The sequence below is a fragment of the Acomys russatus genome, chromosome 6 (assembly GCF_903995435.1).
Source record: "Acomys russatus chromosome 6, mAcoRus1.1, whole genome shotgun sequence".
NCBI classification, from domain to species: Eukaryota; Metazoa; Chordata; class Mammalia; order Rodentia; family Muridae; genus Acomys; species Acomys russatus.
The window spans coordinates 69490577-69508135 of NC_067142.1; the positions used below are offsets into that span (position 1 = coordinate 69490577).

Consider the following 17559-nt stretch of genomic DNA (forward strand, 5'->3'; position numbering starts at 1 on the left):
TTAAATCGTTTCTTTAACGATTTAGGACCTAGATGTCTTCTTCAAGAAGAAAAGATGACTTCAGGTTTCTCCTACAGCTACAAGCCATGGCACATGTGCAGTCTTACATTATTCAGAAACCGCTGTCTTTACTTTGTAAATATTTACAGGCTATTTATTATTTAAATGTGTTTCTGTTAGACTTAACTCTGTCCTTTTACCCTCTTCATGTTCTTTTATTCTATATTATGGTGTTCATGTTTATGTGTGTGTGTGTGTTTTCACACACACACACACACATATACACACACATGTATGTGTGTATATATATATATATATATTCATATGTGTGTACACACATGAAGCTCTAAAGCTGACATCGAGTCATTCTCCAGGTCATTCACTGAGGCACAGTCTCTGCTGGAGTCAGAGATTGACAGTTCCAAGTACCTGGACATCCACTTGCCCCAGGTATTCTGCTTCTACATCTTCAATGCTGGGAACGAGGCTTGCCCAACTTTTATTTATTTTATTTTGAACTACAGTCTTCATACTTGCTCAGCAAATGTGCTATCCACTGAGTAATTTCCTCAGTCTGCAAATGAGAGTCTCTTATCCAAATATAGTTCAGCTACTGTATCTGAGTCTCTCTCTTCTGAATGCCAATTGGAGGATTTCACCAATATTAAATTACAAACCAATAAAATATTTTAAATAGGCCAGAATGATCCCTCTGGACATCATATCATTAATAATGGGTTCCTGAAGATACAAATGCATAATTAGGAAAGCACATCATCTACATGCATGGATGAGTTTTGCTAAACTGAATGGAAAATTGATTGTATATTATCTTATGATTTGTCCTATTCACACATGCAGATCATCTGAATTAGAAAGGGTGGATTCCTTCACATTTCAGGAACCGAAGCAATGACAATCAACCAAACAATCCTGAAGGAATTCATTCTCATAGGCTTCTCTGCTTACCCACATGTACAGACCTTGCTCTTTGTTGTCTTCTTTTGCCTCTATATGCTCACTCTTGCAGGCAACCTGGCCATCATGGGCTTGACTTGGGTGGACAGATCTCTCCACACACCCATGTACCTCTTCCTTGGTGCTCTCTCCTTCTCTGAGACCTGCTATACCCTGACTATCATCCCCAAGATGCTGGTGGATCTGCTGGACAAGGACAGCCGCATTTCAGTCCCAGGCTGTGGCTTGCAGATGTGCTTCTTCCTGGGTCTCGGTGGAACCAACTGTATCATTCTCACCTTGATGGGGTATGACCGCTTCCTGGCCATCTGCAAGCCCCTCAGATACCCTTTTCTGATGACCTTGGGCTGGAGGCGTCTTGATTTCTCTAACAGAGACAGCACTGATATTCAGGGTGTCTTTCCGCATACCTAACCTCGTCAGACACTTCTGGCATATGAGGGCAGTTGTGAGGCAGTCTGAATTCACTGTAACACTAAAGTGCATGCTAGGCTTGCTGGGCACAATCTAACTTGTCTTCTTGGCTGATGTAAGTGTTGGGATTTCTGGGCATATTCTTTCCCATCCTCCTGATTTATGTGTCCACCTTTCCTTCTGTACTCAAGATCCCTTCAGCTAAGAATAAGCCAAGGGCATTTTCCACCTGAACCTCACACCCTCACACCCTACTGTGGTCATCATCCATTTTGCTTTTGTTTCCCTGAAGCCAGAAGCCTCAGTGGGAGACGAAAGGTTCATATCGTCAGTTCCTTATGCTGTCATTACCCCTTTTCTCAGTCCCATCATATTCAGCACCAGGAATAAGGATATGAAGAATGCTGTTAGGGAGATCATGATCAAGACAGCAGCCTTAGAATGTAACCTGGAGGCTATTGCTGCTGCTCTAATATATTGTTTAACTTCCCATGAGAGTCAATGGAGCATTTTCTCTGTGACCTCTGTGGAAAGGTGAGATCCAGGAGCACGTGACTGAGACTGTCGCTTCACCTGCCCCAGGCATTTTCTAAGCATGGTCATGAAATTATCCAATTTCTCTTTTTCCCACTACAATGAGATTAACCCTACCTATTGGAAGATTCTGCCAACCTCTGGGCATTCTGATCGTCTCACAAGTGAGGGAAGAGCAGAAGGGAGAGCAGCAGCATGACCACTGTGCTGAGAGATGCTTTCAGTATCAGAAGGTGCAAGTGTTAAATAGTTCTGGAAAGGTTGTAATGTGCCAAGTTGGTCTGCCATGAGAAAAGCTATTTCTAACAGGAGAGACATATTGTAAAACACTAACAGCTATTTGTTTGTTAAAATGTGTATACATATGCACACACATACACACAATATTATTTATTAAATATTCATACCATAATAACCACTGGTTACTAATATTTTTTGCATTTTAACTTTATCTTATTAGCTCTTTTAGAATTTCCAGGTTTTTTATAATGTGTTTTTGGTTGTATTTACCCTCCCTCATTATTAATTGTTTTAACAATAATGTATTTAGGACTGATGCCTCACAATGAGTTCTACCCTAAAATAATATACTCACAACATCTTTCATGGAAAGAAACAAGATAGAAGTATCACATATTTTATGATTTGGACAAGTTGGATATGAGGAACATGTTTCCATAGTCTCTGTGGGGAGAATATTCAAAAGCAAGTGTTAATGGGCTAAGTATGAAACTAAGGTATTTGATAACATGTACTTTGCAATAATTTTAACAAAGCAGATAAAGTGTAAAAGAAAAAGCAAGATGAACATGTCATCAAATGTTTTTAATCCCAGAACAAAACAGAAACACTGTGCAATTTACACAACAGAAGGATAGCAACAGATATTACAAAAAACTCAGACATGGAAGTCTAGAATATTTATTGAAACTTTTCTTCAGTGATTTTCTTTGAAACAACTCTGTGACTCCCTTGAAAGGTGTGTGTGTGTGTGTGTGTGTGTGTGTGTGTGTGTGTGTTTGTGTTTGTGTGTGTGTGTATGTGTGCCTGTGAGATATATATGTATATACATATATGTACATATACATTACTGGGATAACTTTAACTCTAATTCGTATGATATTTTTATGAAGCTAAATAACATACTGGGTTAAAATAGTCACACATATGAGTTTATTAAGGTTACCACTTGTACTGACTCTCTTAGTTTAAAGAGTCATGTTGTGACACATCTATAGCCAGACTCTCTGCTGTCTTTACCCTGTAGAAGTTGTTTAAATACCAAGAGTGTTCTTTTTAAATAAAACAGTAATAGAGCATCCTCCAAATTAAATTTTAGAAGACGTTTATGTCCAGATAGATGTAATATAAAATTCTGCCAGGCTTTCAAAGTGGAACAAGTGAAATCACTTCCAACGTCCATCTACAAGGGCAGCACTGCTCAATCAGGACAGCCAGGTGAAGACACAATGTGAAAGAGAAACAGTTCCCGCTCCTTCAGCAGTTACCTGCAAGGGCTTTGTCTCATCATGGAGCCCAGGAGAGTTCACTTTCTGAGTTAGCAGTCCATCGGTGTTGCCATTCTTCTGGTCTTGTTTAGGCAGCAGTATTGCTAAGGGGCCATAGGTATAGTGTCCCTGTCATTTCTAGAAGACAGAATCTCACAACAGACTTCCTGGTCTCTGGCTTGTATAATCTTTCTCCTCTCTCTTCAGTGAGGTTCCCTGAGCCTTAGGAGCAGGAGCTGTGTTGTAAAAGTATCAGCTGGGGCTGCCCCCCAAAATCATATACACCGACGCAACACTAAATAAACTTAGCATCAAGTTGCATGTAGTGAATATATTTATATGCAGGCAAAATATTCATACAAATGAAATACGTAATTCACTTAAAATGGTTGTAAATGAAATGGACACGTATATAAGAAAGATCACTCACCACAGTCAAGACGGTTTTATTCAAGCAATACGGAGATGGCTCAATATATTTAGTTTATTAACATAATAATAACAAACGGGCCTAAAGATAGAAAGCATATTATATTAATAGATACAGGAAGGTTCAATATAAGCACCTTTAAGATGCAATATAGCACTGTGATAAAAGCCCTAGAGGCTGAAGGGAACATACTTCAGCATAACAAAGTCTATATATGTGACAAGCAGCCAACATTATCTAAGTGGAGAAAATGAGAAGTAATTCTATTAAAACATGGAGCAAGACAGGGCTCCTTTTCTATATAGTGTTTGAAACCCTACGCAGAGCAATAAGGTGAATGAAGGAAATTAAAAGGATACAAACTGGAAAAGAAGAACTCAAGTTATCTTTATTTGCAAACAAAAAGGGAATTACATAAGAGATCACAAAAAATTCCACCAGAAAATTTCTAAATATGATCAACATTTTCATCAGCTGTGTCAGGATACAATATCAACTTACACAAACTAGTACCCTTTCTACAAACCAATAACAAAATGCTGAGAAAGAAATTGTAGAAACATTGCCGTTCAAACAGCCTCAAAAAATATATTAAAGAGTGGACCTAACCAAGTAGATGATGAAGTTATACAGTGAAAACTTTAAACCTCTGAATAAAGAAATTGAGATAAAGACAAGGAGATGAAAAACTCCCATGCTTATTCATGGAGTATTAATAATTAATAATAATTAATAATGGAGAAACTATTATCTTACCAAAAACAATTGACAGATTCAAAGAAATTCAAATCAAATTGTATATGACATTATTCACAGAATAGGAAAAAACTAAATTTTTTTACATTTGAAATTTTTAATTTATTATAATTTATTCAAATTACATCCTGAGTGTTATCCCCTTGCTCGTATCTTCCCATTCCCTCCTTCCCTCCCCCTTCTGGCCTACTCCCCTCCCTTAGACCTCTGACAGAAGGGGACCTCCTACCTCACCATATGGCCATAGCCTAACAAAAATCCTAGCATAACTTCAGCAATCCAGAGCAAGACAATAATGCTGAAGGGACTAGCATACTAGATTTCAATCTATATTACAGAGCAATAGTAATCAAATAAGTAATATGGCACACGTATTCAATGAATATTTAGGCCAATTAAACAAAACACAAGACCCAAGTATGACTGACTGTAATCCCAGCCATCTGGTGTTTGAAAAATAGAGGGGCAAATGCACAGTGGATGAAGAATAGCATCTTCAACAAATAGTGCTAGGGAAACTGGATATCCACATGTAGAAGAATGAAACTAGACTCATGTCTATCACCGCATACAGAAGTCAATTCCAAAAGAATCAAAATTCTCAAGGTAAAACCTGAAATACTGAAAGGGAGACAGGAGAACATGGCCGGTATGTTTCAACATTTAGTAGAAAGTGACCTTCTGAAATTTGTTCAGGACATAAAGCCAGAATAAAACTTGGGGCCCCAAGCCTTCGGTACAGCAAAGGAAACAATGTGTTTACTAAAGAGGAAGCCCACTGAGTGAGATATAATCTTTACCATCCTCATATCGAATAGAGGATTAATATCCAGAATATATAAAGAACCCAAAACAGAAAGAAGTCAAGAAAACACATGGCTTAATTAAAAGGAGGGTGTGTGGCTACTTACCTGGATAAAAGTTCTCAAAGTCAGGAACAAAAATGGCTAAGATATGTATTTAAATGTGTTCAACGTCCTTAGCAATAAGGGAAATCAAACGTAAAGTACTTGGAGTTCTCATGGTACCCCAGCCAGAATGGCTAAGATCAGGGAAACAACTGACAAGGGCTGAAGGGGATGCAGGACAAGCTGAACCCTTGATGACTGTTTATGGCACTAAAATGGTGCAGTCACTATGGAAATGAGTATGAATTCTCAAAAAGCTAAAGATAGAGCTTTCATCTGACTCCTTGCCTTATACCCAAAGGGCTCGATGTCCTACAACAGCTATGCCCACTGCTACTCTTCACAATCGCAAGATGGAAGCTAGCTAGATATCCTTGAACTGATGAATGGATGATTGAAATGTGTACAGATGCTTTTATTTACCTTAGTCATCCACATAGTCAGTTAGCAGAGTCATACCGTTAAACAGTCATTTCACTAATGAGTGATAATGCTGAATACATTCTGTGTTTTTAAAATCTTGTCATAAAGTTTGCTCTAAGGCAATGTCCTCATCAATGAAAGTGAACTCAATGAGCATCAGTGTTCTAACTTTTATTTAGGCTTCCTGCCAAAGCAAAATTTACCAGGCAGCAGAAAGTTTTTTTTTTTTAATGGGCATCATGAATTTTTTTACACCTCAAATCCCTAAGGATTTGCAAAAATGTTTCAAAGGTCATGCATTACACAAAGCCCTATAATTAACGAGAGCAAATTATAAAGTTGAGAGAAAGTTTTCTTCCTTCCCTGATGAAAGACAACAGGGATCTCCCGGGCTGGCCTAACTAGAACCAAGCAATCCTCAAGAGCTGAGAAGTCTCAAGCTTTGATAATAAGTACACAACACCTCACAGTGGCAGAAAGCAAGACTCTGCCCAGTGTGGTGGTGAGGGATGAGCCCAGCTTACATAATCACTTTACCTCATATCACACAACTCTGCATCACAGAAAGATTAAAACTGCACAATGTAGGAAAGCCCTGTTCTTGCCTACCACAGAGATTCCAATAGAAAAGGTGTGGCCACTTTCTTAAGGTTGCTAAACAATCATGATATAAGTAAGAGTCCAGACCCATAGACCAGTGAGTTTTATTACTAAATGTTTATTTCTTTTGAGTGAGGACCAACACTTGCTTCTACAAAATCCATGAGAAATATACTTCAGAATCTACCAGTCGCAGTGACGTGCTTCGTAACCTAATGAAGCAACAAGGTAGGAAAACTACTCACCTCTCTCTTATTAGATGACAATTCATGTGTCATCACTCACTCATCATTTATCTTCAAAGTTGGAAAATGTATGCCATTTTGTGTCTAAAGATTAATAACTCACAGTAAAATGGGTACAAGAGAGGTGAAGATGAGGTGGGATGCTATAATCACATAGTAATTCATAATATGCTTACAGTAGAGGGAGAGTCTGGAAGCCAAACTGTGGCATCGATGATTCACCCAGCAAAAGCCAGCACACAGTTATGACCAGATAAGGAAAGACCCCTGTGAGTGTGTAATTTGTCCTTCTTTAGATTGCAGAATATTCCAAAATGTTTCTTTTCTTTTCACTTATTTTTAAGATTTGGTTTTGATTTATGTAGCATCTCTCTCTCTCTCTCTCTCTCTCTCTCTCTCTCTCTCTCTCTCTCTCTCTCTGTGTGTGTGTGTGTGTGTGTGTGTGTGTGTGTGTGTGTGTGTATGGTGGTTCCATGGGTACATGGCCTGCCCAAAGGAATCCAGAAGAAGTCATCAGATCTGCTGAAGCAAGAGTAACAGGTATTTGTAAGCTGTGGGACATGGATGATAGGAACAGAACTATGAGAGAGCATCAAATGCTCATAAGCACTGAGCCATCTCTCAAGCTACAGTTAAAAAAAAAATTAAGACAGGAGTTCATATTGCAGCACTTTCTATCCATTTATCCTGGAATTCACTGTTAAGCCTAGGATGACTTTGAACTCATGCTACTGCCCTGATTCAGTTTCCTGGGGGCTGTGGTTACAGTAACATATTGCCATGCCTTGTTTTTCATCTCAAAATACTTCCAGAATTAAGGATGGCTTTACAAACATCAACCTCCTGATCGCGTTGGATGGAAACTATACATGTTAAGTAAACTATAACATTTACTTATATGTACTATGTTATAGAGGAATCACAGAGTTTGTTCTAAAGACACAAAAACTACATAAGCTCTTGTTTTGTGAATGTGCTCTATTACACCTTTGACACAATAATTTAACATTTTTATTTAGAATACTTAAAATTGACTTTCTTTTAAAGCTGCTATAAAGTGAAAGTATAAAAGCTTTGGCGTGTAAGATGTTCTACTGATGAGAGAACCATTTCCTTGTCTCAGGGAAAAACAGAAGGACCCTAGTAGGACTAATTTTCTCTGAGATATTAATATTAAACCCCATAATATTACAGGAAATTAATTATGGAGTAAATGGAACAATTACCTGAAAGCAAATGCTTGAAATCAGGAACAGTGACAGTAGATTCAACCTTAACAGAGCTTACACCAAATAGCTCATGGCAAAGCCCCAGGTTTCCTAAAATACAATCCCCAATAATATAGCCTTAGGCAAAAAAAAAAAAAAAACTACAGAGAAATACTTAGTCATATATAAAAAGATCCTGAGACAATGTGACTAAAGAAAGGAAAGTGGAAGGGCAAAACAAGAAAGTTGGAGCATGTTGTCCATGCCTGGCAGTGAGTGCATAATGAGCTAAGCAGGTGTAAGGAGGCAGGAGAATCAAAGAAACATATAAGATAGAGTCTATAGGTTTGTACATAAAGACAAAAGAATGAATAATCTGTAAGGAGGCGGCCATAGGGTCATATATTATCTCTATTTATTGTTTACATTATTTTTCAATGCCTCTTCTTACAATGGCAAGGCACTATGAAAACTGTTACTCTACATATTCAAAACTCACAATAGTAAAAAAGTACAACACACATTGTCTATAGATTAGTCACTTTCTGATCCTTAACTTATCCATACAGCACTTATTAGGAATTCTTTTCTTCTTAAAGTGTCACCTTGAGAAACAGAGACAGAATGTTCATGGTCACATTCTTGGAGGGGAAAACACTGGGGATTAGAAAGAATGGAGAAAAAACAGTGTGACTCCAGCTACAGATATGCCACTTCTTAGATATAATTATTTCCAAAGTAAATTAATCCCAGCTATCCTACACAGATCACAGCTGTCTTATGCTCTTCGTATTTATGCACTGAAGTGAAAAATCAATAAACATTTGGGAGAATTTGGGGAAATATGGACTCCATAAATACTACTTATCAAATATGTTGACATGTGAGAAAGGAAAAATAGCTCTGCCTAATGGAAAGCTGAATATATTAATTATAAAGACAAGCATCATGTTGTGAAGCTGGAGAAATAAGATTAAGTAAATGAAGAGTTACTGAAGAATTCACACGGTGACTTCACAACACTTGTCTTTGGGTGATGAGCTTGCCATTAAGAAAATGGGCACAATCGCAGTTGCCTCCTACTTTAAGTGCACATATAGAGTTTTTATGTGTTAGTCTTACACCTCCAGCTAATTACTGTGAACCCCAAGAATCCTGGGGTGTTCTAATGTCCATGTAACTCTCCTCTCAGATTATCAAGGGGGAAGTGTGTGGTGTGTGTGTGTGTGTGTGAGTGGGGGGTGTGTGTATGGTGTATATGTATGGTATGTATGTGTGTGAGTGTGATGTGTGTGTATGTGAGTGTGAGATTGTGAGTGTAGTGTGTGTGTGTGTGTGTGTGTGTGTGTGTGTGTGTGTGTGTGAGTGTGTGTGGTGTGCTTCCGCTAATGTTTTATAACCTGGACATCTTAGTCAAGTAGAAATGATAATTTCAGATTTTCCCAACAATTTTCAGTCATTATCCAGGCCCTGTCCTAAAGTTACTAGGAAACCAAGTTTCAGTCTAACTTAATGGACATACGGCTATTCAATATGTAGAACTGATGGGGAAAAGCTAGTAAGCTGCACTCCTCCGTGGTCTCTTCTTGAGTTCCTGCCTTGAACTTCTTTTCTGTATTTCCTTCATGAAAGACTGTGAGCTGTAAGATGAAGTCTTTCCTCTCCAGGTTGCTTTTTGGTCATGGTCTTTATCATAGAAAGGAAAACCTAACTAAGACAATCACTTAACATGTTTTGATTTATGAGTGTATATATATGGTATGTCGTGTGTTGTATGTGTGTGATATATATGTGTGGTATGTTGTATGTTGTATAATTACATGTTTGTGGCATGTTGTGTGGTGTATGAATACATGTGTGGCATGTCACATGCTGTATGAGTGCATATGTGTGGTATGTTGATGGATCTGTGGGCACATGTGTGTACATCCCTGTGGATATCCAAAGTTGACACTATGTGTCTTCCTCCATTACTCTCAATATGTTTATTGAAAAGAGGTGTCTGTCCAACCAAGAGCTTGTCAATTCCAATTAGTCTCGCTAGACAATTGTCCTGTGATCCCCGTCTCTGTATCCTAAGTACTGAGATAACAGATGGGCAACAAGGCCTGCCCAACCCGTATGTGGGTGCTGGAATAGGAAGTTAAGCCTTCATACCTGTGCAGAAATTCTTTATGCACTGAGTCACCTCCCCGAGTCCTGGACTCCCTGAGTACATTTCACTGTTAAAAGTCTTACCCAAAGGTAGCTTCATTAATGAATCTGAGTTGCCTTCATCCGAACGTCAGTTGCAGTATTTTATCATTAGGACATTATCAGCCAATAAGAACCCTTTTGAAGTAAATGATTCTACTTTTAAGAAAGATAAATATTGCAGCATTTATGCATCCAACCTTATTTTTATTTTTTATTAAATTTTTTGTTTGAGAATTTCCATACAGATGTACATAACATGTTTTCCATCTTCACCACGTTTCTCTCCCAACAGCCATCAGCCCCTGGCTTCTCCATTGAAGGAGGGGCTTCATTGAGTTTCTCCTTTGTCTGTTTTGGTGTTTTTGATTGGCTTCATTTTGCCAATCTTGTGCTTGCAGTCACATCCACTATAAGATTATATCTGGTAAATCCTTTTTTTTTTTTTTTTTTGCTGCAATTATCTACAACATCCAGCTCTTACAGCCTTATATCTCCCTCTTCTTCAGCGATTCCTAACCCCTCTGAGAAGAGTGTGAAATAGATGCCCAATCAGAGCTGAGCATGCCGCAGAATCTAATTCTCTGTGCTGACCACTCTCTGCATTAACGGTTTATGAGGAAAAGAAACTTCTCTGCAGAGGGTTCAGGGATGCACTTTATACCCTATGTGTGTAAAGACAAGGACTTAGGGATCTGTTTATCACTGTGCCCACAAGGTAGATTGATATGTACCACATAGCTTTAGACCCTCCCTTATGGCCTATGACTTGTCCAGTCAAAAGTTTGGGGACAATTTTATGGTACCAGGCATAAGCTCCATCTTGTGCAGCAGGATTTAAATCCTATTAGAAAGTAATTGACTATTCCCACAACCTTGATGGGCTATTACACCAATGGGCATATCTTCTACTGCCAGCCATTATTGTAGTTTCCAGGGTTCCCGTTTGGTTAAGACTATTAATGGACTTTATCCCTGGAAGCAAAAAAAGAACGTTGTAGCACTATAAAAACAGGAATGAATGTTCCATATATGACTTAATCATGTGGTTTCTTTAAGAATAGAGTCTTTCCCACCAAGTATGGATGCTCACTAAAAACAAAGACCTCTAAGGACTCCAGAGGTCCTATGGGACCCAGGAACCAAAAGCTCAATAAAACTCACTCATACATAATATTCGGTCCCTTAATTGATAGTGAACCTTTCTAAGACCAGAATAAATAAACTTTGTGGTGACATAATAAATTACAAGATATAGTTGAAGAGATAAATGATGCAAAATGAGAAAATCACATCATCTACACACATAATTGACATTTACTAAACTGAATGGTAAATTAATTGTATGCTGTAATCTTATGATTTGTTCGAGTCACACATGTAGATCATCTGAATATATTAAACAATTAGGAGGATTGAAGGTTTATTTGTTCTATCTTTCACATTTCAGGAACCCAAGCAATGACAAGCAATCAAACAATCCTGAAGGAATTCATTCTCATAGGCTTCTCTGCTTACCCACATGTACAGACCTTGCTCTTTGTTGTCTTCTTTTGCCTCTATATGCTCACTCTTGCAGGCAACCTGGCCATCATGGGCTTGACTTGGGTGGACAGATCTCTCCACACACCCATGTACCTCTTCCTCGGTGCTCTCTCCTTCTCTGAGACCTGCTATACCCTGACTATCATCCCCAAGATGCTAGTGGATCTGCTGGACAAGGACAGCCACATTTCAGTCCCAGGCTGTGGCTTGCAGATGTGCTTCTTCCTGGGTCTCGGTGGAACCAACTGTATCATTCTCACCTTGATGGGGTATGACCGCTTCCTGGCCATCTGCAAGCCCCTCAGATACCCTCTTCTGATGACCAATGTTGCATGTGGACAATTTGTGGTCTCTGCTTGGGCTGGAGGCTTCTTGATTTCTCTAATAGAGACGGCACTGATATTCAGAGTTTCTTTCTGCATACCCAACCTCATCCAACACTTCTTCTGCCATATGAGGGCAGTTGTGAGGCTCTCCTGTATAGACCGTGACTTCACAGAATTCATTGTAACACTGATGTCAGTGTCGGGCTTGCTGAGTACATTCTTGCTCATCCTCTTGACTTATCTGTTCATCCTTTCTTCTGTACTCAAGATTCCTTCTGCTGAGGGTAAACAAAAGGCATTTTCCACCTGTGCCTCACACCTCACTGTGGTCATCATCCACTTTGGATTTGCATCTATTGTTTATCTGAAGCCAGAAGCATCAGGGGGAGATGACACCCTCATGGCAGTTCCTTATACTGTCATTACCCCTTTCCTCAGTCCCATCATATTCACCCTGAGAAACAGGGATATGAAGAATGCTTTAAGAAAGATCACAAGAAAGACCATAGTCTTGAAAAAATGATCTTGTTATTGTTAATATATGGTTTACTTTCTTCATTAGTCAGCGGAGCATATGCTATGTGACCACTATAAAAATGGCTTGGCACAGAGCCACACTGACCATCAGAAAAGACAGGTATGAAAGTCAGACCCCACTCTCCACTCAACTGTCAAGAGCGTCCTGTCCGTTGGCTGGATCTGGGTGGGAGTTCGAAGTTTACTACACGTATTATCCTTGGCTGGTGCCTCATATTTGACCACATTGCCTGGATGGGAAGACCTGGTGGCACTCAGAGGAAGGATAGCAGGCTACCAAGAAGAGACTTGATACCTTATGAGCATATACAGGGGGAGGAGGTCCCCCTCAGTCACAGTCATAGGGGAGGAGAGTAAGGGGAAAATGGGAGGGAGGGGGGAATGGGAGGATACAAGGCATGAGATAACAATTGAGATGTAATATGAATAAATTAATAAGATATATTTTTTTAAAAAGAAAAAAAATGGCTTGGATATAGGAACAAGTGATTGGAATTTTCACCTAAGCTTTCCAAGTCATTTTTTAAGCTTGTTTGGGAAGTTATCCAATCTTTCTATTACCCCTAGCTCTGCTGATATGAGGGTTCTGCCAATAAATTTCTGGGTCTCCTATATAATTCACAAGTGAGAAAAGAAATAGAGCAAAATGATAAGCAACAATATGACCACTGCACAGACAGGCATCTTCATTATCTAATGATTTAAATATTAAATGTTTTTGCACTGATTGTAATGCATTTGGTTAAACTTTCCATAGAAAAACTATTTATGGTAGGAGATGTATGCTGTAAAGCCCAAAATGCTGCTATTTGTAAAAACATGCCTATGCATCGTACACACACATTCATAAACACACAAACCTGTATCACACCCATGACTAGTTAATAAATACTTCAGTACTTCAACAGTGCTCTATTTGTTACTGTGGCATCACATGACTTCTAAATACTTCGAAGTGTAGGAGAACTGTTAACATTTCAGAGAATAAAAAAGACACTAATACCTGGGTGGTCTGTGATTTGTGGAGTTTGATATTAGAAGTGTATTTCTTTATTGTCTGTCACCAGGATGTTCAAAGGCAATTGCTGTGATAGTGAGATATTTCACCTCTAAAAAGAGGATTTTTGATAATTTTGAAAGATAAACAATATATAAAACATTTAGTCACAAGTAAAGTTAGTGTTAAATATTTATAATATCATTTACTAAATGATAAAAGAAGAAACACTGTACAAATTATGCAACAAAAGAATAGTTAGAGGCCTTACTAACAATATGGAAAGAAAAGTCTAGAAAATTCTGTGAAAGATTTTTTTCTCAGTTTTTCCAATTAATTGTCTGCGACCTCTATAAAAGGTATAAATTCAAATATGTGGTAAATATATAATGTTTTAAAAAGACAAATAAAATAATTATTGAAAATAGGCACACATGGCAGGCCAAACCAGTCATAAGGACAGATGAGTGAGCATCTGTCAGCTCAACTGTTCCACACAATAAGCTTGGTTCCCCAAGACTCATTCTACTGTTTCCCATCTTACCACAGCTCCAGGGCTGGGGTCCTGTGACCAGTTCTAACAATCTCCAGCTGCTTAGGATGGACAGCTATCTTCTAGACTCTAAGAGACTACAGATTTCATCCTAGACTACTCTACCCTGCAAAACTTTCAATACCATAGACGAAGAAAACATGATGATCCGTGATAATAAAAACAAAATTAAACAACATATATGCACAAACACAGTCCTACAGAAGGTACTAGAAGGAAAACTCCCACCCAAGGAGGTTAACCACACCCAAAAATACACACACACACACACACACACACACACACTCACAAACAATGACATCAGCAACATCAAAATAACAGGAATTAATTGGTCATTAATATCTCTCAATATCATAGGACTCAACACCCACCCCCACCCCCGCTGACCCAAATGCCCAAGATCACAAAAGGGATGCAAAATCAGGATCCATCATCTTGCTGCATACAGGAAACACACCTGAGCCACAAAGATAGACATTACCTCAGCATTAAGGGCTGAAAAAAGACTTTCTAAGCAAATGGACCAAGAAACAAGCTAACGTAGCCATTCTAATATCTAAAAAACTGGAATTTCAACCAGAATTAATCAAAAGAGATGGGGAAAGACATTTCATACTCATCAAGAGAAAAATCCACCACCAAGATGACATCTCAATTCTGAACATCTATGTCCCAAATGCAAGGACACCCACATTTGTTAAAACAAACAAACAAACATTACTGAGGTTTAAATCTCACATCAATCCCCACACATTCATAGTGAGAGACTCCAATACCCATTCTCACTAATGGACATGTCATCAAGACAGAAACTAAACAGAGAAACAGTGGAACTAACATGTTATGACTCAAATGGACCTAACAGATATCTACATAACATTTCACCCAAGCACAATAAAATATATCTTCTTCGCAACACTGCATGGAACTTTCTCAAAAATTAACCATATGGGCAGTCACAAAATAAGCCTCAACAGATACAGAAAACTGAAGTAACTCCATGTATTAAACCAGCATGAATTAAAGCTGGACTTCAACATCAACAGAAAGCCTACAAACCCATGGACCTGTAACCCCTGAGAAAATAGAAGCAGTCATTAAATATCTCCAGAAGAAGAAGAAGAAGAAGAAGAAGAAGAAGAAGAAGAAGAAGAAGAAGAAGAAGAAGAAGAAGAAGAAGAAGAAGAAAAGGAGGAGGAGGAAGAGGGGGAGGAGGAGGAGGAAGAGGGGGAGGAGGAGGAAGAGGGGGAGGAGGAGGAAGAGGGGGAGGAGGAGAAGGAAAGCATCCCAAATCCAGACTTTCAAAGAAAAGCTAATACCAATACTTCTAAAAATATTCCACAAAATAAAAATGGAAGGATCATTGCCAAATTCATTTTATGAGGCCGTAGTCAGCCTGATATCTAAACCACACAAAGGCTCAACAAAAGAGAAAATTTGAGGCCAATTTGCTCCATGAACATTAATATAAAAATAATCAATAAAATACTTGCAAAGAGAAACCAAGAACACATCAAAAAGACCATCTACCATCATTAGGTAGGCTTCATCCAGAGACGGTTCAGCATATAAAAATCAATCAATATAATCTGCCATATAAACAAACTGAAAGAAAAAACACATGGTCAGGGGTCCCGCTCAAACTATGGCACCAGCCAAGGACAATAAAGGCCGTAAACTTCAAACCCCTACCCAGATCTAGCCAATGGGCAGAACATTCTCCACAGTTGAGTGGAGAGTGGGGTATGACTTTCACATGTACTCTGGTGCCTTATATTTGACCACGTCCCCTGGAGGGGGAGATCTGGTGGCACTCAGAGGAAGGATAGTAGGCTACCAAGAAGAGACTTGATACCCTATGAGCATATAAAGGGGGAGGAAATCCCTCTCAGTCACAGACACAGGGGACGGGAGTAAGGGGAAAATGGGAGGGAGGGAGGAATGGGAGGATACAAGGGATGGGATAACCATTGAGATGTAACAAGAATAAATTAATAAAATTAAATTAAATTAAAATTTAAAAAAACAAAAAACACATGGTCATCACATTAAATCCTGATGAAAAAAAGTCTTGGAGAGATCAGGGATACAAGGTGCATACCTAAATAAGATAAAGGCTATCTACAGTAATCCAGCAGCCAACATCTAATTAAATAGAGAGAAACTTAAAGCAATTCCACTAAAATCAGGGACAAGACAAGGGTAACTGCTCTCTCCATGTCTATTAAACCTAGTGCTTGAAGTTTTAACCAGAGCAATAAGACAACTGAAACAGATCAAGGTATTACAATTTGGAAAGGAAGACGTCAAAGTATCACTATTTGCAGATGACATAATAATATACATAAGTAACCCCAAATATTCTGCCAGAGAACTCTTACAGCTGATAAACCCCTTCAGTACATCGGCTCAATTACAAATGTAACTCAAAAACTCAGTAGCCCTCCTTTAAACAAACAATAAAAAAACAGGACAAGAAAAAAAAAGAAGTCAGGGAAACAACACCCTTCAGATAATATAAAATACCTTGATGTAACGCTAACAAAACAAGTAAAAGACCTGTATAACATAAGCTTCAAGTCTCTGAAGAAAGAAACTGAAGAAGATACCAGAAGATGGAATGATCTCCCATGCTCATACATTGGTAGAATTAACATAGTAAAAATGGCCATATTAGGCTGGAGAGATGGCTCAGAGGTTAAGAGCACCTTCTACTCTTCCAAAGGTCCTGAGCTCAAATCCCAGCAACCACATGGTGGCTCACAACCATCTATAATGAGATCTGGTGTCCTCTTCTGGCATTCTGGCAGAAGACTGTAGAAAGAAAGAAAGAAAGAAAGAAAGAAAGAAAGAAAGAAAGAAAGAAAGAAAGAAAGAAAGAAATATTTTTAAAATGGTCATCTTACCAAAAGTAATTTACAGATTCAACACAATTCCTATTAAAATAAAGGTAGAGCAGAGCTTGAGGGGATGACAAAGCAAAGATTGGCTAAACTTGAGACCCACCCCATGAGAGAGAGAGAGAGCCAGCCCCTGTCACTATTAATGATACTCTGCAATGCTTACAGAGAGGAATCTAACATAACTTTCTTCTGAGAGGCTTTATCCAGCATCTGATGGAAACAGAAGCAGAGACCCACAACCAGGAAATGATTTCTCCACTAGAACCCAGTAAAACTACCATAAAAAGCCTTGAGTATTTCAACTTAGTTCAAGTATAAGACAAAGACATTAAATTAGCTTTTATGAGTGTGATAGAAGTCCATAAAGAGGACATTAATAAATCCCTTAAAGCAGCCAGGTCAAAGGTGTCCCATGGGAACCCCTCAAGCAACTAAGGCTGTTGCCAGTATTAGCGATTGCTCTTGTCAAACTGCTGGCAAGATCCCATTACTAAAGACAAT

General features: G+C 38.6%; 1 protein-coding gene and 1 pseudogene across 1 annotated transcript; both read left to right on the forward strand.

Annotated features, from left to right (window-relative positions):
• The first annotated feature begins 912 nt into the window (after positions 1–912).
• On the forward strand, positions 913–1930 carry LOC127191153 (olfactory receptor 10X1-like; annotated as a pseudogene).
• A 9728-nt stretch (positions 1931–11658) lies between these two features.
• On the forward strand, positions 11659–12591 carry LOC127191036 (olfactory receptor 10X1-like). The gene has a single exon (XM_051148272.1). The coding sequence runs from the start codon at positions 11659–11661 to the stop codon at positions 12589–12591; it is 933 nt and encodes a 310-aa protein (XP_051004229.1).
• The last annotated feature ends 4968 nt before the right edge of the window (positions 12592–17559 follow it).